This window comes from Chiloscyllium plagiosum, unplaced genomic scaffold (genome assembly GCF_037043375.1).
Source record: "Chiloscyllium plagiosum isolate Xiang-an unplaced genomic scaffold, Cpla_swu_hap1 HiC_scaffold_5, whole genome shotgun sequence".
Classification (NCBI taxonomy): Eukaryota; Metazoa; Chordata; class Chondrichthyes; order Orectolobiformes; family Hemiscylliidae; genus Chiloscyllium; species Chiloscyllium plagiosum.
In genome coordinates, this window is record NW_028270143.1 from 53,172,200 (window position 1) to 53,199,687 (window position 27,488).

The 27,488-nt window shown below is 42.6% G+C and overlaps 1 protein-coding gene across 12 annotated transcripts in view; it reads right to left on the bottom strand.

Annotated features, from left to right (window-relative positions):
• invs (inversin) overlaps nt 1-27,488 on the bottom strand; it is a 279,900-nt gene that overhangs the window by 14,219 nt on the left and 238,193 nt on the right. For 9 of the 12 annotated variants that reach the window (XM_043690027.2, XM_043690031.2, XM_043690029.2 and 6 more), the window contains one exon: nt 7,159-7,278. The exons of 1 other annotated variant lie outside the window; for it this stretch is intronic. In XM_043690027.2, the coding sequence (XP_043545962.2) occupies nt 7,159-7,278 (120 nt within the window). Of the gene's footprint in view, nt 1-7,158; nt 7,279-11,499; nt 12,044-14,708; nt 14,934-27,488 lie in introns of those variants that run through there. 2 more of the 12 variants (XM_043690036.2, XM_043690038.2) reach the window with 2 other exon arrangements.

Genomic DNA, 27,488 nt, shown 5'->3' on the forward strand with positions numbered 1-27,488 from the left:
CTGCTTTATTTTTATATAACTATAAAATCTCCTCTTATTGTCTTGTTTACTGTGAACAGTCTCCGTTGCCTTACTTAAATCCGAAATTCTAGTATCTGATCTTTGCTTATCTCTTAAGTGCTGCATGAAACTCGATCATGTTATGATCACTATTTGACAAATGCTCATGAACTAGGTCAGTAATTAAATCAGGCTCAATGCTCATGACCAAATCCAATATTGCTGGTCCCTTTGCTGCATTCAAGGCTTACGGCAACAGGAAACTCTCCCATACAGACTAGACGTTCACAACCTTTTTGGTAGGTCTCTCTAAGATTACAATTGCCTATTCATGCCATAGATAGAATACCAGTGTGGAAAACAGGCCCTATGGCCCAACAAGTCCACACTGACCCTCCGAAGAGTACCCTGACTATTGCATTTAACCTACACATCCCTGAACACTATGGGCAATTTACCATGGCCAATTCACCTAACCTGCACATCTTTGGATTGTGGGAGGAAACCCACGCAGACACAGGGAGAATGTGCAAACTCCACATAGGCAGTTGCCCGAGGCTGGAATTGAACCCAGGTCCCTGGCACTGTGAGGCTACAGTGCTAACCACTCAGCCACTGTGCCACCCTTACTGGTTTGCCTTTGCTACATAGTTGCTTAATTCCAGCATTTATACCTTCTAGAACTTCTAAATTGCTACCAGTTTATAATGTGACACTACTGTTGCTTCTTTACTGTTTGTCAGTTCCACCCAGGTGTCCACTGGGTGCATTCCCCTCTTACATCTTCCCTCGCCATGGACATGATTTTGTAATCAGTAATGCTACTCCACCCGCCTCTGCCATTTTCTCCATCCCTACTGTGCCTAGTTTCCAGTCCTGACCATCCTGCAGCCATGCCTCTGTAATGGCTACAATATCATAGATTCCAATTTGAAGCTGAGCCTGCAGCTCATTTAATTATTCCTTACACTCGGTACATTTGTATAAAAAAAACTAATTCTGGCTACATCCTCTATTCAGTCCTTTAACATCTTTTTATTATTTCTTACTTCTGTACCTACTTTTGGTAGTCTTTCTTGTTCATTAAACTGGCTCTACTTGTTCATCTTATTAACCTCTATCTTCTCCATACATGCTGACCTGCTGCTCTAGTTTCCACCATGTAGTCAAATTAGTTTAAACTTTTCCATTCTGGTGCAACCCGTCCTTTCTGTATAGATCCAACCTGCCATGGAAAAGATCCCAATGATCCAGATATCTGAATTCCTTCGTCCTACACCAGCTCTTCAGGCGTGTATTCAACTGTACAATTTTTGTCTTTCTGGTCTCATTAGCATGTGGGATGGGAAGTAATCCCAAGATTACAATCCTGGAAGTCCTGCTTTTCAACTTGCTGCCTAACTTTCTAAACCCTTCCTGCCTGTGTCATTAAGTTCCAGTATGGACCATGACCTCTTGATGTTCACCCTCCCCTTGCAGAATGTCTTGTAGCCACTAAGAGAAACCCTTGACACTGGCACCAGGAAGGCAACACACCATTGTGCAGTGTTGCTTAAGGCCACTGAATGCCTAACTGCGCCCCTGACTCTTTTCATTCTCTTTGAGACGTAAAAAATCGAAACAGATGTAGGCTGTTCGGCCTCTCAAGCCTGTAACACCATTTAACATCACTGATCAATATTCCTCACGCCCACCTTCCTACTCTTTACACACAATTTGTGACTTCCCCTACTAATCTAGAATCTATCTCATTCTTAAATACACACAAGAACTCTGACCCTCAACCCCCAAGACACACAAACATCAGAAGAAATTCCTCCTCACCTCCATCTTAAATTGGCATGCCTTTATTCTGAGCCTGTGCCCTGTAGTCTTAGACTAGAAACATCCTCTCAGTCTTCACCCTGTCAAGCCCCTTAAGATCCTATATATCTCAATGAGATCAATCCTCATTGTTATAAACTCTAGAGATCCAAACTTTTAACCTTAGTTAACTTTTTCCTCATCAGACAATCCTCAAGAACCTTCTCTGAACTGCTGCAACGAAATAATAGCATTCCTTAAATAAGGGGATCCATTACAACTAATGTCTTCAATAAGATATCTTGATATGTAACACAAAAATGTGATCTGTAAATGTGCATATACACCAAGTGTCATCAAACAAAATTCTATTTAAATTGAGCCTAGATTCTCTGTTTATCTTTGTAAATGGTACCTTTGTCTTCTGACAAGTTGATTTTGCCAATTTATTTTTTAAAATTCTTTTGACAATAGATGATAACCTTTACACTCTCTTTGTTATTTACTGATCAGAACTTGAGCTTCTGCTGATGTGCAAAACATGACCTTGTTGGATTATGTACATCATGAGCAGGGAAGCATCAGTAAGGGGAGGAGGTGTCATCACCATCGAGCAAAGATTTCTGGCCATCTTAAAAGATTTTTCATCACCATATATATTTATTTACAATAATAAACAAAGAGTGCCACCCCACCCAATACCACAGGATTACAGAGAAATTAAAATTGGATAAGCCTTATCACTGCTAGCTTTCTCGTGCACATTCTGACTACACAGTAATGTCAGCTTCTTCATTCCTTAGACCTAGCTAACCAAAGCAGCATTCAACAATACCTTTGGCCCCTTGCTGCTGACCAGCCCTATCGAAATTAGTCTTGATCTTTGCTGCAAAGGACACAAGAGGACTGGGAAAAATCTCAAAGTACAAGGCTGAAATTCACCAACCCTTTATTTACTGCATTCGCTCATCCCCACTGGGAGCTATCCCAATGCTCTGGCCAGTGCCATTACTCCATTTTACATTGACAACCTTGAGGTAGTGAACCTCTCCATTTCAATGTGTAAGTAATTATGTAAATATAAATAGGTGGATCCTCATAAAAAGACACAATCCGATCACATTCAATATTCTTTGAGCCTGAACACCACCTTCCATGTCTTTTACACACCTGACATCCCGGATCTTGTCATGACATGGATTGATTTCAGAGCAGGCACCCCGTTTTCACCCATTCATAGTCCTCACAATCACCTATGTTGCTTTTCCTCTTCCCTGGCTAACTATCAACTATCCGCCCTTGAGCCCCGCCCCTCCAACCGCCACCAGGACAGAACCCCACTGGTCCTCACCTACCACCCACCAACCTCCATGTACAACATATCATCCGCCGTCATTTCCGCCACCTCCAAACGGACCCCAACACCAGTGATATATTTCCCTCCCCTCCCCTATCAGCGTTCCGAAAAGACCACTCCCTCCGTGACTCCCTCGTCAGGTCCACACTCCCCACCAATCCAACCTCCACTTCCGGCACCTTCCCCTGCAACCGCAAGAAATGCAAAACTTGCGCCCACAAAACTTGCGCCCCTTACTTCCCTCCAAGGCCCCAAGAGACACTTCCATATCCGCCACAAATTCACCTGCACCTCCACACACATCATCTATTGCATCCGCTGCACCTGATGTGGCCCCCTCTATATTGGAGAGACAGGCTGCCTACTTGCGGAACGTTTCAGAGAACACCTCTGGGACACTCAGACTAACCAACCCAACCACCCCGTAGCCCAACACTTTAACTCCCCCTCCCACTCCACCAAGGACATGCAGGTCCTTGGACTCCTCCATCGCCAGACCATGGCAACACGACGGTTGGAGGAAGAGCGCCTCATCTTCTGCCTGGGAACCCTCCAACCACAAGGGATGAACTCAGATTTCTCCAGTTTCCTCATTTCCCCTCCCCCCACCTTGTCTCAGTCAAATCCCTCGAACTCAGCACCGCCTTCCTAACCTGCAATCATCTTCCTGACCTCTCCGCCCCCACCCCACTCCGGCCTATCCCCCTCACCTTGACCTCCCTCCACCTATCGCATTTCCAAAGCCTCTCCCCCAAGTCCCTCCTCCCTACCTTTTATCTTAGCCTGCTGGACACACTTTCCTCATTCCTGAAGAAGGGCTCATGCCCGAAACGACGATTCTCCTGTTCCTTGGATGCTGCCAGACCTGCTGCGCTTTTCCAGCAACACATTTTCAGCTCTAACTATCAACACTCCCTTTGTCTGCCTAACATTTAGTCTCTCTCTCTCTCTGGACTCTGACTCCATCTGTCCACTTCCTCCTTTACCCCCACCCCTTGTCATCAAGATAAATACGAATACCATCAGTTCTGAAGAAGTGGCACTAGACCCAAAACATTAACCTTGGTTCTCTGCACAGATGCTGCTAGTTTCTGTTGAGATTCTTTGGAACAGTGTAGAAGGTTGAGAAGAGACCAGAAAGGCCTCAGAAGTGAAATGGAGAATTAAAATGACAGACGACCAGAAGCTTAGGCATATAGATTGGGGAGGTGCTCAGCAAAGCAATCACCAATCTATACGGTGTAATCGAGAGTTTAAAAAGTACGGTTTAGTGTTTCAGTAGCAGACTGATTAAGGAAGAGGCTAATTAGGTTACAGAGCTGGTAGTTGGCACTCTCTATGATAGAGATTATACATTGTCAGAAGCTGAAGATAGATGGTGATGTTACAAATAATTTTGCCCAGTGGCTGGAAAGACAAATGATATAAGTGATGAGAGTATACAGTTTGAGGTAAAGTTTAGATGTTGACTTTGTCCTTCACAATCTTCATTTGGTAAAATAGCAGCTCATTCAAGACTGGAGGCCAGAAAAGTAGTTAAACAATGTACATATAGTAGAAGAGTCAAGAGAGCTGGTGGAGAGCTAGAGTTGAAGGTCATTAGCAGACTTTCCAGGTTAACCCAATGTCTGTTGATGATCTAATCAAGACAAACACAAAAATAGAAAGAAAATGAGGCTAATGATGATTCATTAGTGACACTGCTAATTATAATTAGCGTGTATACACTCTGGTGGTTAAATTAATTTTCCACCTAAGGATTTTATAGTAATGAATTTGATCCTTCTACCCCATCCAACTTTACTGAAATATTAAATGTGCTTATGTTGTCAATGATACATGAGAAAATGGTCAGGAATCTTCAAGTTGACCAACTGCAATCCTTCTAACAATGATGGTCCCATAGTGATGTAAGTTGAGAAATACTATTCATGTGACCTGATATTGATAATGGGAAATGGTTACATATTGAAAGATGTGAGACTGGGAAGCGGTGTTCAGAGATGATGGTGTTTCCATTTCTTTGTGCTTTTGTCCATGCTAGTGGCAGCAGCCATTGCAACATAGATGTTTTTAGAATAAATTTAGCAAGTTACTGGTAGGTATCAGAGAGATAGGTGTGTGCATGAAGTAAGTATTGAATAATTTGAAAGAAATCAAACAGAGTATTCTTTTCTTGATAATATTAAACTCCTTGGAGCTGTTGTTGCTGCATCTATCCAGGCAAGTGACAAAGAGTCATAGAGATGTAGTGCACAGAACCAGACCCTTCGGTCCAACTCGTTCAGATATCCTAACCTAATCTAATCCCATTTGCCAGAGCTTGGCCCATATCCCTCTAAACCCCTCCTATCCATATAACCATCCAAATGCCTTTTAAATGTTGTAATTGTACTAGCCTCCACCACTTCCTCTGGCAGCTCATTCCATACACATACCACTCTCTGCATGAAAAAGTTGCCCCTTATGACCCTTTTACATCTTTCCTCTCTCCCCCTAAACCTATGTCCTCTAGTTCTGGACTCCCCCATTCCGGGGAAAATACTTGTCTATTTACCCTATCAATGCCCCTCATGATGTTATAAACCTCTATAAGGTCATCCCTTCGCCTCTGGCATGCCAGGGAAAACAGCCTCAGCCTATTCAGCCTCTCCTTGTAGGTCAAATCCTCCAACCCTGGCAACATCCTTGTAAATCTTTTCTGAACCCTTTCAAGATTCACAGCATCCTTCTAATAGGAGGGAGACCAGAAATGCCCACAATATTCCAAACGTGGGCTAACCAATGGCCTGTATAGCTGCAACATGACCTCCCAACTCCTATACTCAATGCTCTAACCAATAAAGGAAAGCAATAAAGGAACGCACTGCCTGCAACAGTTGTAGACACCAACTTTAAGGGTATTTAAATGGTCATTGGATAAACATATGAATGAAAATGGAATAGTGTAGGATAGATGGGTTTCAGATTGGTTCCACAGGTCGGTACAACATTGAGGGCTGAAGGGCCAGTACTGCGCTGTAATGTTCTATGTTGTATGTTCCTATGGTTTCACACAGACTGCCTTGTTGATCTTTGAGGGACCCTATTCTATCCCTAGTGACCTTCTTATCCTTAATGTATTTATAGAATCCCTTTGAATTCTCCTTAACCTTATTTGCCAAAGCTATGTCATGTCCCCTTTTTGCCCTCCAGATTGCCCTCCTAAGTATTCTCCTACTGCCTTTATACCCTTCTAAGGATTCACTTGATCTCTGCTGCCTATACTTGACGTATGCTTCCTTCTAGGTAAAAACAATGACTACAGATACTGGAAACCAGATTCTAGATTAGAGTGGTGCTGGAAAAGCACAGCAGTTCAGGCAGCATCCGAGGAGCAGGAAAATCGACGTTTCGGGTAAAAACCCTCCATCAGGAATAGTATGCTTCCTTCTTTTTCTTAACCAAAACCTCAATTTCTCTACACCTACCAGCCTTGCCTTTCACCCTAACAGGAATATACATCTCTGGACTCTTGTTATCTCATTTTTGAAAGCTTCCCATTTTCCAGCTGTCCCTTTATCTGCGAACATCTGCCCCCAATCAACTTTTGAAAGTTCTTGTCTAAAGGCGTCAAAATTGGCCTTCCTCCAATCTAGAACTTCAACTTTTAGATCCAACCTATCCTTTCCCATCACTATTTTAAAAGTCTATTTCAAAAATGTTGGACTTGATTCTCTCATTAATGGTGAAGGAGTTTTGAGGGATCAAGTGTTGGATCATTGCCTCTGCTCTTCTCCATTACCTTCACTGTTTAAAACTTCAACCATAAATCATGCTTTTCTTAAATGCTGAGTAAACGTTGGAGCTTTTCTCATAACCAACAGGCTTAAGGCTAAGAAAATATTGGGTGTTCTTATTCTAAACCATCTCTACAGCCTTAACATTCTTTACCATCCTCAGATTACAATACTGACACAATACCAATATAGAGATTTCATCCAGAGATTTGTACTTACAGTGAGCGTTCCCGTTGAAGGTAGTCAAGTCAAGCATAAGTTGGGACTGATTCATAGAACTGAGGGATGTGGTGCATGCTGATCTAACTCTTCGGAATATACCTTTGACAGGGCCTCCAGCTACATATAACAAGGTAAGAGGTCGTTTAATCAGATGGCGTGCCATTTACAAATTTCTGTAGCTTACTCCATTGTTCCATATTCTCAAAATGTGATCAACCATTTGTATTGATGTTAATCAAAGTGGATCAAACACTGTAAATTAATAAAGGTTACCATGTTGTACTTTTCTTGAATGATATTTTCTCCATTTCTTGTATAAATGTTGATATGATTAGTTGACATGGTACAATGGGTAGTTAATCAAAAAGATATCAGTGATGTGTTTAAAAGGTTTCCACTGATATATCACGTCAGCTGTAGCAGTGAACAACTTTGATATGACAGGAACTGCTGTTCAGCGACAATTCTTCCTCAAAATTTAACAGAATAGCAATAAAGTAATATGTTTAACTTTTCTTCAATCATTCATGTGATATAAGTATCTTTGATTGGGCCTGCATTTATTGTCTATCTCGAGTTACCCTTGAGAAGATGGTGGTGAGCTGTCTTCATGAACCATTGTAGTTCACCTGTTGTTAGTGAGAAAGATCTTGACCCAGTGACAAGATGGCAATACATCAGGATGGTGAGTGGAACTTGCAAATGGGAAGTCAAGAGGTGATTTACTCACTGTAAAGTTCCTAGTCTCCAACCTGCTCTTGGTTGCCATTGTATTTATACAGCAAGCCCAGTTCAGTTTCTGATTAATGGTAACCCCCAGGATGTTGATAGTGGAGGTTCAGTGATGGTAATGCCATTGTCAAGGGGTGATGACTAGATTCTCTGGTGTTGGGGATGATCATTGCCTGGCATTTGTGTGGCATGAATGTTACTTGAGACTTGTTAGCCCAAAATTGACCAGATCTTGTTGCATTTAGAAATGGACTGCTGCAGTAGCTGAGAAGTTGTTAATGGTGCCGAACACTGTGCAGTCATCATCAAACTTCTCCACTTTATGCTGGAGGGAAGGTAATTGATGAAGCAGCTGAAGATGGCGGGGCCAAGGACACTACCCTGAGAAACTCCCGCAGAGATGTCCTGGAGCTGAGCTGACTGACCTGCAACAACCACAACCATCTTCCTTTGTGACAGATGTGACCCATAGCTGGAAAAAAGATTATGAATCACACCTGGGACAAAGACAATCAGTCACAAAGATTCATTAAAGACAAAGTAAATCTGGACTAAACATATAGTTGTTCAATTATGTGGTAATTCCAATGTGCATAAACAGTTGATCAACCTAGAGATGTTGTGAAGAAACACCACTTTTGATATTGCAATGTCATACAAGTATGTGGACCAGACATGTTTTTTCTATTTGCCCACCATTAAATATGAACATGTTTTGCAATGTTTCCAGTGGGCATGTTAGTCCAAGCGCTTGTGTACAGGGATTTGAAACAAATTGATTTTAACAGGTCGCCTGTCCATAGTGAATTCGGCCAGCAGAGAGAACAATGTCAAGATGTTACCGCCCACGCAATGAATAAACATATTCTAAATGCTATATTACCATGTTCAGTTACACAACCTTAAAATACTTCCTATTTAATACAAATAGTTGGATAACTTTCCTACCTCTGTAACCCTTATATATGAAAAGTAATAATTAATCATAAATTGGAACTTATGAATCAACTAACCTGATTTGTTTGCTCAGTACATCAAGGGAATATGTTTCATCCCTAACGACAGTAACAGTTGAATGGTAAACGGAAGCAGATTTTGAGGATACCCTGAGGCTTTTGGAGCCGTTCAGTAGAAATGAGAAAATCTAATTGCTGTATAAGTGGCACCTGCTATCAAATACAATATACAGCTTCCCTTAGGTCTTTTGTTAGTTGCCTTATTAACACCTGAAGGGTATGACAGTTTGGGAAGATCACATTATTTTGCCCTTTATATTATTTCCTGCGATGCAAACCAATTGTTATTGAATGTTTTGCTCACCATTTAAATCAAATGTTTAAAGGCTGGCTGAATCAACACGATATCAAAATGCTGCTACGGAAAACACAATGTGTAACTAGAAAGTGATACAATCATGTTTATATATTACTGTAAAAAAAATTGAACTAATAGTTTCCAGTGCTTGCATGCTAACCATTGATAACAGCAGTATAATACATAATTAAAACAGTATCTATAAATATTGTCATGCTCACTTAATTGAATTATTTTATGTTGACAAATGACAACATTCAATAAAGCAAAAAAACTTCAAACCAATACCATGTCTACTATAACTAGCCATGAATACCTTACTCTCAGTTAAATCAAGTCTGTAACAGAACACATATGCCGATCGAACTATATCTAAGTTGTACTGAACTGTTACATGCTATATTTCAACAGCATATAATATACTTCAAACATAATCTGTTCGAGACATTTTGTCTCAGCCACACAATGTCAGTGAAACTGTAAAGAGATCTATACCAATTCTGTTAAGGCTACCGAATCCTGTTGCTCTGTAAAACTTTAAAAATTCTGATGTACAAATTGCTGCACAGGGTTTTCAGTTTTGTTTTGTATTGCTTCACAAAAATCATGGTAAAAATCAAAGACCAATGTGACCTGTCTATGCACACTACATCGGGAATAGTCTTTGACATTACCAGTGACAGTCTTGAACTTTTCAGACAGATATCTTCCTGTCACCCACAACAACAGTTGAAAGGAGCTGCACACTTCTCCTTAAGTCAAGCCAGTAATTCCCTAAGCTCCAATTTATTTTAATATAAAAGTTGGCTATACTGTATGTGAGAACATTCTCTTCAACTGAGTTCTACTTTACAGACGTCACCTCTACAGATAACAGTTTTAAACTTAATACCGAGTATTAATATTTCCTCCATACATTAAAAGTTAATTCAAATGCCTTGGTCAGAAAAGGCCAACATATCAGAAATCAAATGTTATCATCGGATCTTTCCTCAAGCAGTATAAACCATGTGCATGTTGAGTAATTAGAAGTCTTTGCAACTAATGTAGATACTTAGATCGACTGTGAGCATTTGTAGGAGTGTGATATTCAGATCTAGCACCTTGGGATGTCAGCAATAGCTGTCCAAATATCGATATGCACATTGTGGAAGCTGATGAGCCTGAAAACTTTCTAAAATTGTACAGATCACCTCTTGAATCATTGGTTATTCTGCATCTTGAAATGTCGAAGATCTATAAGACTGGAATAACCCTGTATTGAAAATACTGTAACTTTCATGACTGCAGGCACAATAGAGTCACAAAGGACACTTTAATAATTTCACAAACTTCAGTAAGTGGCACCTTGGACAGCCGTGAATTGGTCTGTTAGGCATCTGTTATGACTTTTTGCCAATATTCCACGTCCTCTAATATTATCTTCTTGATTAATTTTGAAACAAGAGATAAACTGTCTCAACATGTCAAATCATTGGATTTTCTTCACCTTTACTACGCGTACATTATGCCATATTAATATGTAAGCATGTTGGGTGTAGGGGAGAGGATAGAGCCACTAGAGGATAAAGTTTTTCATTCCTGATAAATAAACTGAGGAGGAGAAAAGGAACAAGACATATGAAACATTAATCAATTAAAGAAAGTAACATTAATAGGAATAAATAGTTTGTCTCTTCATTGTTATCCTCCAAATGAGATTTTGTCAAGTTGTATCACCGAATAAGGATGGATCTGAAGATCAAATACATAGATCAATGTTTCATATCATTCTGCTAAAAAGGAACATCCTTGAGGGATGAAGATTTATGGCTCAGATTAAACCTGTAAACTCAGTTCTATTTACCTTAATTTTTTTTTACTTGACAGTTATTTTGCTGATCTTAAGGTCTGTCGTTCTTGCATTACGAGTATCATTTATTCGCTGATGGGTTAATCATAAATTAAATACCTAAAACTATTTGCATCCAATGGTTTGAGATGTGCACAACTGAATGGGGAAGACACTCGGTATATATTCCTCAAAGGATCTTTCTTATATCTAAATGATCTATGAAGGCATAGTATTCTGATGTGTAAAGTGGGATTTTACAGTCAGTGGTAAACTAGGAACAGAACTGCTTATAAAGATCTTGTAATCTTTGTGTTGTTGTTTTTGCCACTTCTGATGACAGTTTTAACCAGGCACCAGGTCAAGAGGATCTCTTGCCATGCAGTAACAGTGATGTCAGCAAGCAGGTAGACAGCCAATCACATTGAAATATTCACACACAGCAATCCAGGAAGTTAACGACACTGAAATTATTCATTTTTAATTCACATTTTTAGACAATGAAATTAAATTATTTTAATTGGATATACATATAGAAAATATAAATGGAAATTAAAATATAAATGGAAACAAACTTCAAAAAGGATTACAAAAACATGGAATTCTTTTAATCATGATGGAGAAACTTAACATTGAACAAATATAAAACGCATTTTTCATGGCCAGTGAAGATATGCAAAGGTAACTGTGAAGTTAGCATGTTCTTAGTAAAAGCCCACCCACACCCACCAAAAGTGAATTTAGCAATTTGGAATAATTTGTCTTGGGACTGGTGCATCAAGCGTGAATTTTCTGGGCTTTGGGTGGTTGGCCCAGGAGTGAAAATCCAGCTGTCAGTTTGGTGATTTGCAGAAGAAAGACTTTGGTGTCACTTATCAATGTCACTGAACATTTTCTTTTTTCTGCTGAGTAAAAGGGACAATCACAGCCAGAGATGACCAATTCCTTCCCCACCCAAGATAGCCTCTCTAGTTCCACGATATATTTGTTCATAGATGTGCATAACTGAGGAGCACAGGAATAAGAAAACAATAATTAGCTTCTTTCTCATCTCTAGGTGATCAAGTTATGAGTTTGAAATATAATCAACACTGATGTTCTTTAACAACAGAACATTAGTTTGTTACACACAACAAGCAAAAGAAAACATAATAAGCTTGACATATACAACAACTTTGTTTTAACCAGCACCTTTTGTACTGGCACTCTTGATAAACTGGCATATATACCTCAATTACTGCGAGATTCACTGTTTATTCTGTCCAATTATTATAGTTTTTAAATTATTTACCTCAATGTAAATATGCTTGTTGTTCAATCACACGGCTACATGAAATATCAATGATTTGGAGTTGCCTATGTTGGACTGTGGTGGACAAAGTTAAAAATCACACAACACCAGGTTATAGTCCAACAGGTTTATTTGGAAGCACTAACTTTTGAAATGCTGCTTCTTCATTAGGTGGTTGTGGAGCAGAATGATAAGACACAGCAACTTTATATCAACAGGATTGCAGTGTTATGGAATGTAATAATAAACAAATTTAGCTTAGGTCTTTCATCTTTTAGAATTATCATGTTAGTTTCGGTTCCTTCATATGTAAGTCCCAGGACTTTTTTAAAGTTACATTCTCAAGATAGCTTTTAACAATAGGTGTCATCTCAACTCAGAAATATCAATAGTTGATTCGATTTCAAATCAATTTCTCTTCAAATACCACAATCTAAAGTTTCAACCTGTTTCTCAACACCATCCATTACAGAGACTTAGTCCCAAAGAATAATCAATTCCATCTCAGCTTTTTAAATCTTTATTTGAACTGCTTATCTGGTCTGATGCCATGAATCTCTCACATCTCTGATGGTCTAACTTGCTCAGTTCTAACAACTTGAAGATTTCTATTCAAACAGTCCTGGTTTGGAACCTTCATAGCCTAAAAACTACTTTTGCTGAGGTGATTGATTCCTGAACTGAATTGGGAAACCTTGGTTTCCTTGTTTGGAGAAACCATAGTGAAATAACTCCGCAAAGGCAGGTATCCCATCACCAAGGCACCCTTTATTTACACTGGGATATTAACACTAACTCAGTAACTCAGAGTTGGCTCTTAGAGTGAACAGAACCCCTGTCAATCGTGTCTATATCTGTCAGCCAGGGCTCCCTGATTGGACCAGGTTTACAGCGCTAATCAGGAAACTCATATTCTATGTGGTCTACCTGGCTGACTTCGTTCCAGTCACTACATCCCTTCCCCTCCAACTGCTAGGACGTAGGCCTGTTCTTTTTCCTGTAATTTCTCCTGGGATGTTTTCACACTAGGTCCGATTTCTCCAACTCTGCCTCGGATATTGGGGGAGTGCACTCCACCATATCCTGCTTCTTCTGTCAAGAGCGTCTCAGAAGAAATTCAGGTGATAACAGCGTCAAGGTTGTGACACCTGTCATGTCCATCTCATCCTCAGACCCTAGGCAGATGGGGAGAACCCATGGGTTCTGACAGCCTTGCCAGATGTTCTCCGGGGTCGGGTATGTTTTAAGAGGTTGCAGCTTTTATGTGGTCCTTGTGCTTGTTCAGCACGACGTCTCCTACCCAAACTTTGTACGTCATGGGACCTGACCTTGCATCAACCATGCCTCTTCTCCATGCAGGGCCATTCCTGTGGTTTTGAATCCAAATTTCATCCCTTGAAGTAAACTGTCTCTCTCGCTTAGAGGAGTCTTGTGCCTGGCATTGGCATTCCTGATGCTGTTTCACCTCATCCCCATGGTCTGGGAAGATCAGGTGTGAGTCTTCTCCCCATTAGGAACTCTGCTGGACCTGTCCCTGTGGTTTCTATAATCAAGCAGGAACCAGGACAGTTTGGCATTGAGAAACGCTGTAGGCTGTTTCTGTAAGACTGCCTTGAAAGTTTGAACTGGTCTTTCCACCAGACCACTGGACCCAGAGTCCCTCTGTTCAGGAAATGTCCTGAGTTAGGCTATGTAATTATCTTCACTCCAGTGGTGTTCCCTGAGCTCAACTGACCTTAAGGGGGGTGTCCACTTCCTTCAGGCATACCCTACAACTCATGCTCCAGTTGCCGCATTTCCTAATGACAGTTGTAGTGCCTGGCTGAAGTCCAGTTGAGCTTCAGCTAATAGGTGCTTTTATATGGTCACATCATTAATTCCACATACCAAATGGTCTCTCAGTATCTCATTAAGGGGTAAAACAAAATCAAATGCCTCTGTCAGTTGTCTTAACCTCATCAAAAATCCTAATACGGATTTCCCCAGTTCTCAGACTGCCAAGTAAAATTAATAGTGTCTCAGAATTAGAGGAGTCTTCGGGTCTTAATATTCCTTAACTAAATCCGTCAATTCTTGAAAAGTTATAGTATCTTGTACTTCATGGATGGTTAGGCTTCCAGTAACCAAAAAAGCTACGGGTCCACAAACTGTCAGGAGACCTACTCATTGCTTTTCGTCTGCCCCAATTTCATTTGCCTGGAAAAAATAACGCATTCTTTCCACATATTGGGTCTAGACTTTGATGGTGGGATCAAATGAGTCACAGCACCCCAATACCAGAAACCCTTACCCCAAATCAAAGATGACTGTTGCGAGCAAATCTCTTCAGGGACATGTTTTTCTCTCGTTGCCACTGAAATAACTCCATGAAGACCAATACCACATTACCAAGTCACCCTTTATTTACATGTGCATAATACATGACACAGACTTTTAGAGTGAACAGAATTCCGACATTGGGTAACTCAAGATGGAGGATGGGAAAATAATTGTGGCTTTAAGAGCTGTTCCTTTTTTGAGGTATATTAGGTATTGGAGGTGATTTCCTCTAATTCCAGGAGCAGCAATTACTGCTTCATAAGCTGTTGCATTGTTTTGGAACTTCTGGGGAGAAAAGATCAAAACAACAGCACTTTTAAAAGGAGGAAGACAAACAAAGGCAGAGACCACATAGTCAGAGAAAGAAACCGACACTGCTGTCTGCCACAGCAGTGAACCCAGCACAGTTAGTGCCTTTGCTGTTTGAGTTCAAGTATCTCTGGACATCAGAGTGCGTCTAGGAAAAATTAACAAACAGCATAATTCTCGGCTGACCTTTGAGGAACCTGTATGGGAGAGCTCCCAGTACGGGAAAAGCTAACCTTGCTGTAAATCTTCAGTACTGAGTACTGTGGGTTCATTTTGATTATATGTTTTATGGAGATCTGTCTCTTGACTACATTTTGAAAATATAAAACATAGATACTAACTTAGCCTGGAGCAGTCTTTTGTAGAGCAATAAGACGGTGCTATTTTCTGGGTGTGTAAATTGTTAAGGGGCAAAGATGGCGTTTAGTAGAGTGATGTGCTCTTCTTGTTGGATGTGGGACATCAGGGAGCGTTTCCATGTTACTGATGATTATGTCTGCAGGAAGTGTCTTTGGTTACGATTCCTATCCAATCGCATGGATCAGTTAGAGGCAATGAGTAATTTATAAGAGCTAGAAATTATGATGAATGGAAGTTATAGGATAGGAGAAAAACAGCAGATACAGTCAGGTAAATGAGTAGGAGAGAGAGGCAGATAGTGCGCGAGTCTCCTGTGGCTATTCCTATCTCAAACAAGTATGCTGCTTTGGAAAATGTAGGGGGTGATGGACTCTCAGGGGTATGTAGCACAAACAGCCAAGTTTCTCTACCGAGACTGGCTCTAATGTAATGAGGGTACATCAGGTTCCAAGTGATTGATTGTGATAGGGGACTCTCTCGTCGGGGCACGAGAAATCAGAATGGTGTGTTGCATGCCTGGTACCAGGGTCAAGGATATCTCGGAGAGATTGTAGAATGTTCTAAAAGGGGAGAAGAGCCAGCAGGAGGGTGCTGTACACATTGAAACTAACAACATAGGAAGCAAAAAGGATGCGATTCTAAAGGGAGAATATAGAAAGTTAGGCAGGAATTTAAAAAGGAGGGTAGTAATATCTGGATTACTCCTGGTACTATGGGCTAGTGAGAGTAGGAATAGGAGGATAGAGCTGATGTATGCGTGGCTGAGGAGCTGGTGCAGGGGAGAAGGGTTCACGTTTTTAGATCATTGGAATCTCTTCTGGGGTAGAAGTGACCTGTATAAGAAAGATGGATTGCACCTGAATTGGAAGAGGACTAAGGTACTAAGGCAGGGAGATTTCCATGAGCTGCTCTGGAGGATTTAAGCAAGTAAAATTGCTGGTGGGACCCAGGGAGACAATGAGGAAAGAGATCAATCTGAAACTGGTAAAGTTGGGAAAAGGAGTGAGTCAAATAGGGCAGGCAGGAACAAGGCAGAGAATGAGGTGGGACTGATAAATTAAACTGCATTTATTTTAATGCAAGAGGCCTAACAAGGAAGTCAATTGAACTCATGTCATGGTTAGGAACATGGGACTGGGATATCATAGCAATTACAGAGATATGGCTCAGGGATGGACAGGACTGGCAGCTTAATGTTCCAGGCTACAAATGCTACAGGAAGGATAGAAAGGGGGGCAAGAGAGGGGGGAGAGTGGCGTTTTTAATAAGGGATAGTATTACGGCTGTGCTTAGGGAGAATATTCCTGGAAATTCATACAGGGAAGTTATTTGGGTGGAACTGAGAAATAAGAAAGGGACAATCACCTTATTGGGATTGTATTATAGACCCCCCCAATAGTCAGCAGGAAATTGAGAAATTTGTAAAGAGATCTCAGTTAGCTGCAAAAATAATAGGGTGGTTATGGGGGAGGGGGGTGGACTTTAACTTTCCAAACAGACCGGTACTGCTATAATGTTAAGGGTTTAGATGGAAAGGAACTTTTAAATGTGTACAAGAAAATTTTCAGATTCACTATGTGGATGTACCTACTAGAGAAGGTGCAAAACTCTGACCTACTATTGGGAAATAAGGCAGGGCAGGTGACTGAGGTGTCAGTGGGGGAGCACTTTGGGGCCAGCGACCATAGTTCTATTAGATTTAAAATAGTGATGAAAGGGATAGACCAGATCTAAAAGCCGAAGTTCTAAATTGGAAGAAGGCCAATTTTGATGATATTAGGCAAGAACTTTCAAAAGCTGATTGGGGGAGGGTGATGTTTGCAGGAAAGGAGACAGCTGGAAAATGGGAAGCCTTCAGAAATTAGATAATACGAGTCCAGAGACAGTACATTCCTGTTAGGATGAAAGGCAATGCTGATAGGTTTGCGGAAAGCTGGATGAGTAGAGAAACTGAGGTTTTGGTTAAGAAAAAGGAAGCATATGTCAAGTATAGACAACAGAGATGGAATTAATCCTTAGAAGAATATAAAGGCAGTAGGAGTATACTTAAGAGGGAAATCAGGTAGGCAAAAAAGGGACATGAGTCCCTTAACTCTGGCAAACAGAGTTAAGGAGAATTCAAAGGGATTCTATAAATACACTAAGGACAAAAAGGTAACCAGGGAAAGAATAGAACCCCTCAAAGGTCAGCAAGGCAGCCTATTTGTGGAAACGTAAGAGCTTGGGGAGATACTAAACAAATATTCTGCATCAGTGTTTACTGTGGAGGAGGACATGGAAGATTTGAATGTGGGGAAATAGATGTTGACATCTTGATAAATGACCATATTACAGAAGAGAAAGTGCTGGATGTCTTAAAACACGTAAAAGTGGATAAATCCCCAGGACCTGATCAGGTGTACCCTAGAACTCTGTGGAATGCTAGGGAAATGATTGCTGGAACCATTGCTGAGATATTTGTATCATTGATAGTCACAGATGAGATGCTGGAAAAGTGGAGGTTGGCTAACGTGCCACTATTTAAGAAGGGAGGTAAGGAAAAGCCAGGGAACTACAGACCAGTGAGCCTGACATCAGTGTAGGGCAGGTTGTTGGAGGGAATCCTGAAGGAATGATTTAAATGTATTTGGAAAGGCAAGGACTGATTAGGGATAGTCAACATGGCTTTGTGCATGGGAAATCATGTCTCAAAAACTTGATTGAGTCTTTTGAAGAAGTAATGAAGAGGATTGATGAGGGCAGAGAAGTGGATGTGATCAAATGGATTTCAGTAAGGCGTACGACAAGGTTCCTCATGGTAGACTGGATAGCAAGGTTAGATGGGAGAAAGTGAGGACTGCAGGTGCTGGAGATCAGAGTCAAAAAGTGTGGTGCTGGAAAAGCACAACTGGTCAGGCAGCATCTGAGGAGCGGGAGAGTCATCATTTCAAGCAGAAGCTCTTCATCAGTAATGGGAAATGGGAAGTCTTCAAAAATGAGATAAGCATTTCTGATGAAGAGCTTCTGCTTGAAACATCCACTTTTGGATCTGCTCCTCGGATGCTGCCTGCCCGGTTGTGCTTTTCCAGCACCACACTTTTTGACTTAGCAAGGCTAAATCATATGAAATATAGGGAGAACTAGCCATTTGTATACAGAACTGGCTTGAAGGTAGAAGATAGGATGGCGGTGGAGGATTGCCTTTCAGACTGGAGGTCTGTGACCAATGGTGTGCCACAAGGATCGGTGCTGGGTCCATTGCTTTTCGTCATTTATATAAGTGATTTGAATGTGAACACAGGAGGTATAGTTAGTAAATTTGCAGATGACACCAAAATTGTAGGTGTAGTGGACAGCGAAGAAGGTTACCTCAGAGTACCATGGGATCTTGATCAGATGGGCCAATGAGATGAGGAGTAGCAGATGGAGTTTAATTTAGATAAATGTGAGGTGCTGCATTTTGGAAAGGCAAATCAGGGCAGGACTTATACACTTAATGGGAAGGTCCTGGGGAGTGTTGCTGAACCTGCTGACCTTGGAGTGCAAATTCATAGTTCATTGAAAGTAGAGTCACAGGTAGGTAGGATAGTGAAGAAAGCGTTTGGCATGCTTTCCTTTATTGGTCAGAGCATCGAGTATAAGGGGTGGGAGGTCATGTTGCGGCTGTACAGGACATTGGTTAGGCCACTTTTGGAATATTGTGTGCATTTCTGGTCTCCTTCCTATCAGAAGGACGTTGTGAAACTTGTGGAAGGGTTCAGAAACGATTTACAAGGTTGTTGCCATGGTTGGAGAGTTTGAGCTATACCTCGAGGCTGAATAAGCTGGGGCTGTTTTCCCTGGAGCGTCAGAGGCTGAGGGGTGACCTTATAGAGGTTTACAAAGTCAAAGGGGCATTGATAGGGTAAATAAACAAGATCTTTTCCCTAGGGTGGGGGAGTTCAGAACTAGAAGGTGTAGGTTTAGGGTAAGAGGGGAAAGATTTAAAGGGACCTAAGGGGCAACCTTTCATGCAAAGGGTGATGCGTGTATGGAATGAGCTGCCAGAGGAAGTAGTGGAGGCTGGTATAATTGCAACATTTAAAAGGTATCTGGATGGGTATATGAATAGGAAGGGTTTAGAGGGATATGGGCCAAGTGCTGAAAAATGGGACTAGATTAAGTTTGGATTTCAGGTTGACATAGACGAGTTGTTTGTTTCCCTGCTACACCTCTCTATGATTCTGCTTTATATCTGTCAGGCAGGGCTCCCAGCCTGGACAGGTAAACAGCTCCAATCAGGAAACACCTATTTCATGACCTTGTTCCAATCACTACATAATGTACTTTCTGAACTGAACTCCAGTCTAAAGTCTAAACAAATCTAATTGCCTTGATGTGATTACACTGCATATAATACACCCAGCAGTATAAACATTGCATCTGTTAAAGCTACAGGGATCCTAGGCACTTGATATCTGGTCGGCATGGACATGTTGGACCGAAGGGTCTGTTTCCATGCTGTACATCTCTATGACACTATGACTGCAATCACGTATCTTCTTTTAGATCTAATGTATTTTGATCACAATTTCCTAATGATTTCTTGATATTTCAAAATATTTCACAGAACTGATCCACATCTATATACCTCCATTTTAAAATGCAAAATAAAAAAAAATGATATTTTAAAAGCTCACCTTCCGCAATTAAATTAGGAGATAAACAGTATAATTTAAGCTTTAAAAAGGGAATTTTTCAATTCAATATCAGTGCTTCTAATGAACCCAGTTTACACAGGAACAAGACGAGGCCATTCAGCAGCTTGAGTCTGTTCCATCATTCTATTACATCATAGTTGATTGTTTTATCTCAAGTCCATTTACCAGCTTATTGTTCCACTTTGCTCAAGACCCTATGCCAACAGTTGACCTCAATTTTGAGCATGTCACTTAGTCAAGTATCCACAGACGTTTTGAGGAAGGGAGTTTAAGCTTTCAACTACCTTTTGTGCTAAAATGTACTTTCTTATTTTATATATAAACAGCACAGGTCTAATTTTAAGATTATGCCGTTTGGTCTAGATTACTCATGGATTCATACAACATGGAAACAGAGCCTTTGGTCCAGCCAGTCCATGCTGACCATGTTCCCAAAATAAATTAGTCATACCTGCCTGTGCTTGGCCTATATCTCTCCAAACCTTCTCTATTCATGATCATATATAAATATCTCTGAAAGATTATAACTTTACCAGAATCTACCACCTTCTCTGGAAGTTCATCTCCCACACAAATCATTTTCTGTGTAAAACAAAAAATTGCCTCTCATGTCCTTTGTATCTTTCTCCTTTCACCTTAAAAATATACTTCCTAGTTTTGAACTTCTCTACCCTTGGAAAAGACCCTTGTCATTCACCTTAGCTATGCTCCTCGTGATTTTATAAACTTCAATCAGGTCATCCCTTAACCTCCTATGCTCCAGCTTTTCCAGTCTATTTTTATATCTCAAACTCTCCGTTCCCGGCGAGATCCTGGTAATTTTTTTCTGAACACCCTCCTGTTTAATAATATCCTTCCTATAACTGAAAACTGGATACAGTACTCCAGAAGAGGGCTCATCAACATCCTGTACAACCTCAACATGACGTCCGAACTCCTGTACTCAAAGGTTTGAGCAATGAAGACAAGTGGGCTAAATGCCTTCTTAACCAGCCTATCGGTGATGCTATTTTCAAAGAATTATATATCAACTATAATTATATTTACAATTATAAATTATATTACTCATCTAATGCGAAAGTGTTATTTGAAATAACACCTTGTTTTCTTTAAGGTTGTGCTTAGGAAACCAGTGCTAACTCTACGAGGAAAAATCTACCCTGGAAACTCCAAGGATTGATAAAAATAAAAAGCTAAAGTTAACATATGAATACCATAAAAATCGTAAGAAATAAGAATAAAGATTCCTCTAGCTAGCTCCGTCACAGCTGATCCAACATTCCTCATATCCAGTTTACTACATTTTCCCCAATAACTCTTGAATTCCCTATTGATTAAGAATCTATCTATCTCAGCCTAAAATATTCACAAGGACTCTGCCCCATTAGCTTTCTTCATCAAGGAGTTCCAAAGAAACTCAACCCTCAGAGAAGAAATTCCTCTTCATCTCAGTCTTAAATCGTTACCCTTACATTCTAAGACTATATCCTCTTCCATGAGTGGCAATAATCCTCTCAGAATTTACCCTTTCAAGCCCCTTAAGAATCCTATATGTTCCAATGAGATAATACAGTTGTACAGCATAGAAACAGGGCTATCAACCCCACCTTATCTATGCCAAGTGCAAGCGGGCATCACAGCCGCTCCACATTTGCCACGGGACTATGCCTACATCGGTAAAACTATAGGAATTCATTTTGTGTTTTAAAAATGGCAGCCGCAGCTTAAACCCACAGAACTCAGCAGCTGCCGGTCCGCCCACGTGACCGGGACATGGGTGCCAGAGGACAGATCAAATCCACACTAGGCCAGACACTAACCATGACTCATAGACCGAAACTCCGGAGCTAATTAATATGGAAACCCATCTCCTAATCAAATCAAGAGACTGACTGAAACACACCCATATTCATCAATACAGAACCATCCTGACACAAAGGACAGGCATCCACCAGACAGGAACGAACAGACTAATACACACCAGCACCCCAAGGGAACAAAGGGGGGTGCTAGCCCCCAGCCCACACAGAGAGAGACAAGCAGATAGTACCCAGACCCGTTTACATAATCCAATTAGCACCCTATTGTGTGTACACTGCAACTCTCCTGGGACGGCAGGAAACCCACCATTTGCACCTACTCCAGCGATGATGGGGAACTATTATCCCATTCATACTCAAAATTCTCACATCCTGACAAAGAAAAGTATATAATGTGTAGCAGCGCGCGGGAACAGCAGAACAGCCGAGATTTGGACCTCGGTTGGTCTCCGCCGGTGTTACTGTATCAATAAACGTTACCGATTGTTGAACCGCACTCTGGGCTTGGACTGATATCATTTCATCCACGCTAACACAAGCAACAAAGAAACTCATCTCATTTACCTGCATTTGGTCATACACTACCAAACTTGTTTAGATGCCTCTTATATACTTGCCTCCATTACCCTCTCAGGCAACCTATTCTATATTTCAACTACCTTCTGGGTGAAAAATTATTTTTCCTCAGATCCCCTCTAAACCACTTGCTCCTCATCTTAAATCTATGCCCCCTGATCTTAGGCATGTCTGTCATGAAGAAAAGATTCTTACCATTTCCCCTATCTATGCCTCTGATAATTTTGTATACCTCAATCCAATCCCCCCACAGCCTCCTCTGCGCCAGGAAAAATAAAGCCAGCATAACCAGTCTTTCCTCAGAATGGAGGCTTTTCATCACAGGCAATATTGCAGTGAATCTTCTCTGCACTATCTTCAATGTAATCATGTCCTTCTGATACTGTGGCAATGAGAACTGCACACAGTATTCCATCTGTGGCCTAATCAATGTTTTAAAGTTGCAACAAGACTTCCTTAATCCTAAATTCTATGCAACAGCTAATGAGTGCAAGCATTCAGTAAAGCATCTTCACCATCCTGTACTGACACTTTCAGGCATCTATGGACTTGTATACCAAGGTCCCTTTGCTTCTCAGTACACCCTACCATTCATTGTGTAAATCCTTCCCTTATTGGACCTCCCAAAATGCATCACCTTGCACTTATCAGGATTAAATTCTATCTGTCATTGCTCTGCCCAATTTACCAGCTGATCAAAATCACACTTAAGACAGAGATCATCCTCACTACGAACACCACTGCCAATTTTTGTTTCATCTGCACAAAATTACACATTATACCATCTATTTTCATATCCAGGGCAATAATGTACATAACAAACAGCAAGCGTCCCAGCACTAATCCCTGTTGGACACCGTTGGTCACAGATTTCCAATTACAAAAGCAACCCTTCTGCTCACACTTTGCCTCCTATTTGCAAGTCAGTTTAGGATCGAGTTTGCAAACTTGCCTTGGATTCCATGGGCTCTTACCTTTGGACCAGCATTCCATTTGGGACCTCTTCAAAGGCCTTACTGGTCCATGTAAACCACATCAACTGCAGTACTCTCATCAATATATTTAGTCACCTTTTCAATGAAATTAATCAGAAGGGATCTCCCTCCAACAAATCCATGCTGACTATCCCTAATCAATGCCTGCCTTTCCATATGTTGATTTGTCCCTGTCCTGTCCATTAGAACTTTTTCCAATAATTTCCCAACCACTGGCACCAGACTAAACTAGGTAAAAACAATGACTGCAGATGCTGGAAACCAGATTCTGGATTAGTGGTGCTGGAAGAGCACAGCAGTTCAGGCAGCATCCAAGGTGCAGTGAAATCGACGTTTCGGGCAAAAGCCCTTCATCAGGAATAAAGGCAATGAGCCTGAAGCATGGAGAGATAAGCTAGAGGAGGGTGGGGGTGGGGAGAAAGTAGCATAGAGTACAATAGGTGAGTGGGGGAGGTGATGAAGATGATAGGTCAGGGAGGAGAGGGTGAAGTGGATAGGTGGAAAAGGAGATAGGCAGGTAGGACAAGTCCGGACAAGTCATGGGGACAGTGCTGAGCTGGAAGTTTGGAACTAGGGTGAGGTGGGGGAAGGGGAAATGAGGAACATTGATGCCCTGGGGTTGAAGTGTACCGAGGCGGAAGATGAGGCGTTCTTCTTCCAGGCGTCTGGTGGTGAGGGAGGCCCAGGACCTCCTTGTCCTTGGCAGAGTGGGAGGGGGAGTTGAAATGTTGGGCCACAGGGCAGTGTGGTTGATTGGTGCGGGTGTCCCAGAGATGTTCCCTAAAGCGCTCTGCTAGGAGGCGTCCAGTCTCCCCAATGTAGAGGAGACTGCAACAGGAGCAACGGATACAATAAATGATATTAGTAGATGTGCAAGTAAAACTTTGATGGATGTGGAAGGCTCCTTTAGGGCCTTGGATAGAGGTGAGGGAGGAGGTGTGGGCGCAGGTTTTACAGTTCCTGCGGTGGCAGGGGAAAGTGCCAGGATGGGAGGGTGGTTGTAGGGGGGCGTGGAGCTGACCAGGTAGTCACGGAGGGAACGGTCTTTGCGGAAGGCGGGAAGGGGTGGGGAGGGAAATATATCCCTGGTGGTGGGGTCTTTTTGGAGGTGGCGGAAATGTCGGCAGATGATTTGGTTTATGCGAAGGTTGGTAGGGTGGAAGGTGAGCACCAGGGGCGTTCTGTCCTTGTTACGGTTGGGGGGTGGGGTCTGAGGGCGGAGGTGCGGGATGTGGACGAGATGCGTTGCGTGGGAAGGGAAATTGCGGTCTCTAAAGAAGGAGGTGGGAACTGGTCCTCCTGGGAGCAGATACGGCGGAGGCAGAGGAATTGGGAATATGGGATGGCATTTTTGCAAGAGGTAGGGTGGGAAGAGGTGTAATCCAGGTAGCTGTGGGAGTCGCTGGGTTTGTAAAAAATGTCAGTGTCAAGTCGGTCGTCATTAATGGAGATGGAGAGGTCCAGGAAGGGGAGGGAGGTGTCAGAGATGGTCCAGGTAAATTTAAGGTCAGGGTGGAATGTGTTGGTGAAGTTGATGAATTGCTCAACCTCCTCGCGGGAGCACGAGGTGGTGCCAATGCAGTCATCAATGTAGCGGAGGAAGAGGTGGGGAGTGGTGCCAGTGTAATTACGGAAGATCAACTGCTCTACGTAGCCAACAAAGATGCAGGCATAGCTGTGGCCCAGACGCGTGCCCATGGCTACCCCTTTGGTCTGGAGGAAGTGGGAGGATTCAAAGGAGAAATTGTTAAGGGCGAGGACCAGTTCGGCCAAACAAATGAGAGTGTCGGTGGAAGGGTACTGTTGGGAACGTCTGGAGAGGAAAAAATGGAAGGCTTGGAGGCCCTGGTCATGGCAGATGGAGGTGTAGAGGGATTGGATATCCATGGTGAAGATGAGGCGTTGGGGGCCGGGGAAACGGAAGTCTTTGAGGAGGTGGAAGGCGTGGGTGGTGTCTCGAACATATGTGGGGAGTTCCTGGACTAGGGGGGATAGGACAGTGTCGAGGGAGGTAGAGATGTGTTCAGTGGGGCAGGAGCATGCTGAGACAATGGGTCGGCCAGGGTGGTCAGGCTTGTGGATCTTGGGAAGGAGGTAGAACCGGGCAGTGCGGGGTTCCTGGACTATGAGGTTAGAAGCTGTGGGTGGGAGATCTCCTGAGGTGATAGGTTCTGTATGGTCTGGGAGATGATGGTTTGGTGATGGGGGGTGGGGTCATTGTCGAGGGGGCAGTAGGAAGAGGTGTCCTCGAGTTGGCGTTTGGCTTCAGCAGTGTAGAGGTCAGTGCGCCAGACTACCACTGCGCCCCCTTTATCCGCTGGCTTGATGGTGAGAATGGGATTGGAGCAGAGGGATTGGAGGGCTGCGTGTTGTGAGGGTGAGAGGTTGGAGTGGGGGAGGGGGGTAGACAGGTTGAGGCGGTTAATGTCCTGGCGGCAGTTGGAAATGAAGAGGTCGAGGGCAGGTAATAGGCCAGCGCAGGGTGTCCAGGTGGATGCAGTGTGTTGGAGGTAGGCGGGAGTCCTGATTGTGAAAGTAAGCTCGGAGGCAGAGGCGACGGAAAAATTGTTCGACGTCACGGCGTGTATTAAATTCATTGATGCGTGGACAGAGGGGGATGAAGGTGAGTCATTTGCTGAGGACTGATCGTTCGTCCTCAGTGTGGGGGAGGTCTGGGGGGATGGTGAAACCTCGACAGGGCTGGGAGCTGGGATCTGGTGTGGGTGTAGAGCTGGGAGTGAGGGCAGAACCTGTAACTGGAGTGGGTGTGATGATGGGGGGAATGGGAGTGGAGTCATGAGCAGGGGTAGTGTTCCCCTCGGGGTTCTGGGGGGTGGGGATAATGACAATGGGGTCAGTGGGAATGCAGGTGAGTGGCGCTGGTGGGGGTGGAAGTGGTGGTGACCACGGCAGTAGGGGTGGCGGACGTCACTGAGCATGTGGCATCATGCCCCGGCCCCAACCCCTCATCTTCACCATGGATATCCAATCCCTCTACACCTCCATCCGCCATGACCAGGGCCTCCAAGCCCTCCGTTTTTTCCTCTCCAGACGTCCCCAACAGTACCCTTCCACCGACACTGGGCCTCCTTCACCGCCGCTCCCTCATCACCAGACGCCTGGAGGAATAACGCCTCATCTTCCGCCTCGGTACACTTCAACCCCAGGGCATCAATGTGGACTTCAACAGTTTCCTAATTTCCCCTTCCCCCACCTCACCCTAGTTCCAAACTTCCAGCTCAGCACTGTCCCCATGACTTGTCCGGACTTGTCCTACCTGCCTATCTCCTTTTCCACCTATCCACTCCACCCTCTCCTCCCTGACCAATCACCTTCATCACCTCCCCCACTCACCCATTGTACCCTATGCTACTTTCTCCCCACCCTTCTCTAGCTTATCTCTCCACGCTTCAGGCTCACTGCCTTTATTCCTGATGAAGGGCTTTTGCCCGAAACGTTGATTTCGCTGCTTCTTGGATGCTGCCTGAACTGCTGTGCTCTTCCAGCACCACTAATCCAGAACCAGACTAAACTGGCCTATCCCACTGCCCTTATTGAAGGAACCATATTAGCAAACATCCGGTCATCTGGCACTTCACCTGTGACCAGCGAAGTATCATCTCTCATTCTTTTAAATTCCAGTGAGTAAAACCCTAACCTGTTTAGCCTTTGCTGATTAGATACCTCCATACTGGGGATTATTCTCCTGATTGTCTCTGAACTGCCTCCAATGAAATGATATCTTTCCTTAAATAAGGAGAGCTGCTCAGAGTACTCCAGATTTGGCCTCACCGTGTATAGTTACAGTAGAACGTTTCTAGTCTGATACTCCAACGCCCTTGAAATAAGGGCCAACTTTCCATTAGCCTTCCTGATAATGTGTTGCACGTGTTCTACCTTTCTACATTTTGTGCACATGTATCCCCAAATCCCTTTCTGCAGTGTTTCTCCACTTAAGTTATATTCTATTCTTTCATTCTGTCTTGCAAAATGAACAACTTCATGCTTTCCCATATTATACTCCAAAGCCAACTTTTTGCCCACTTACTATTTTCTTGTTCCCCACAACTGTCTCCCCAGATTCATTTTCTTATGGGCCAA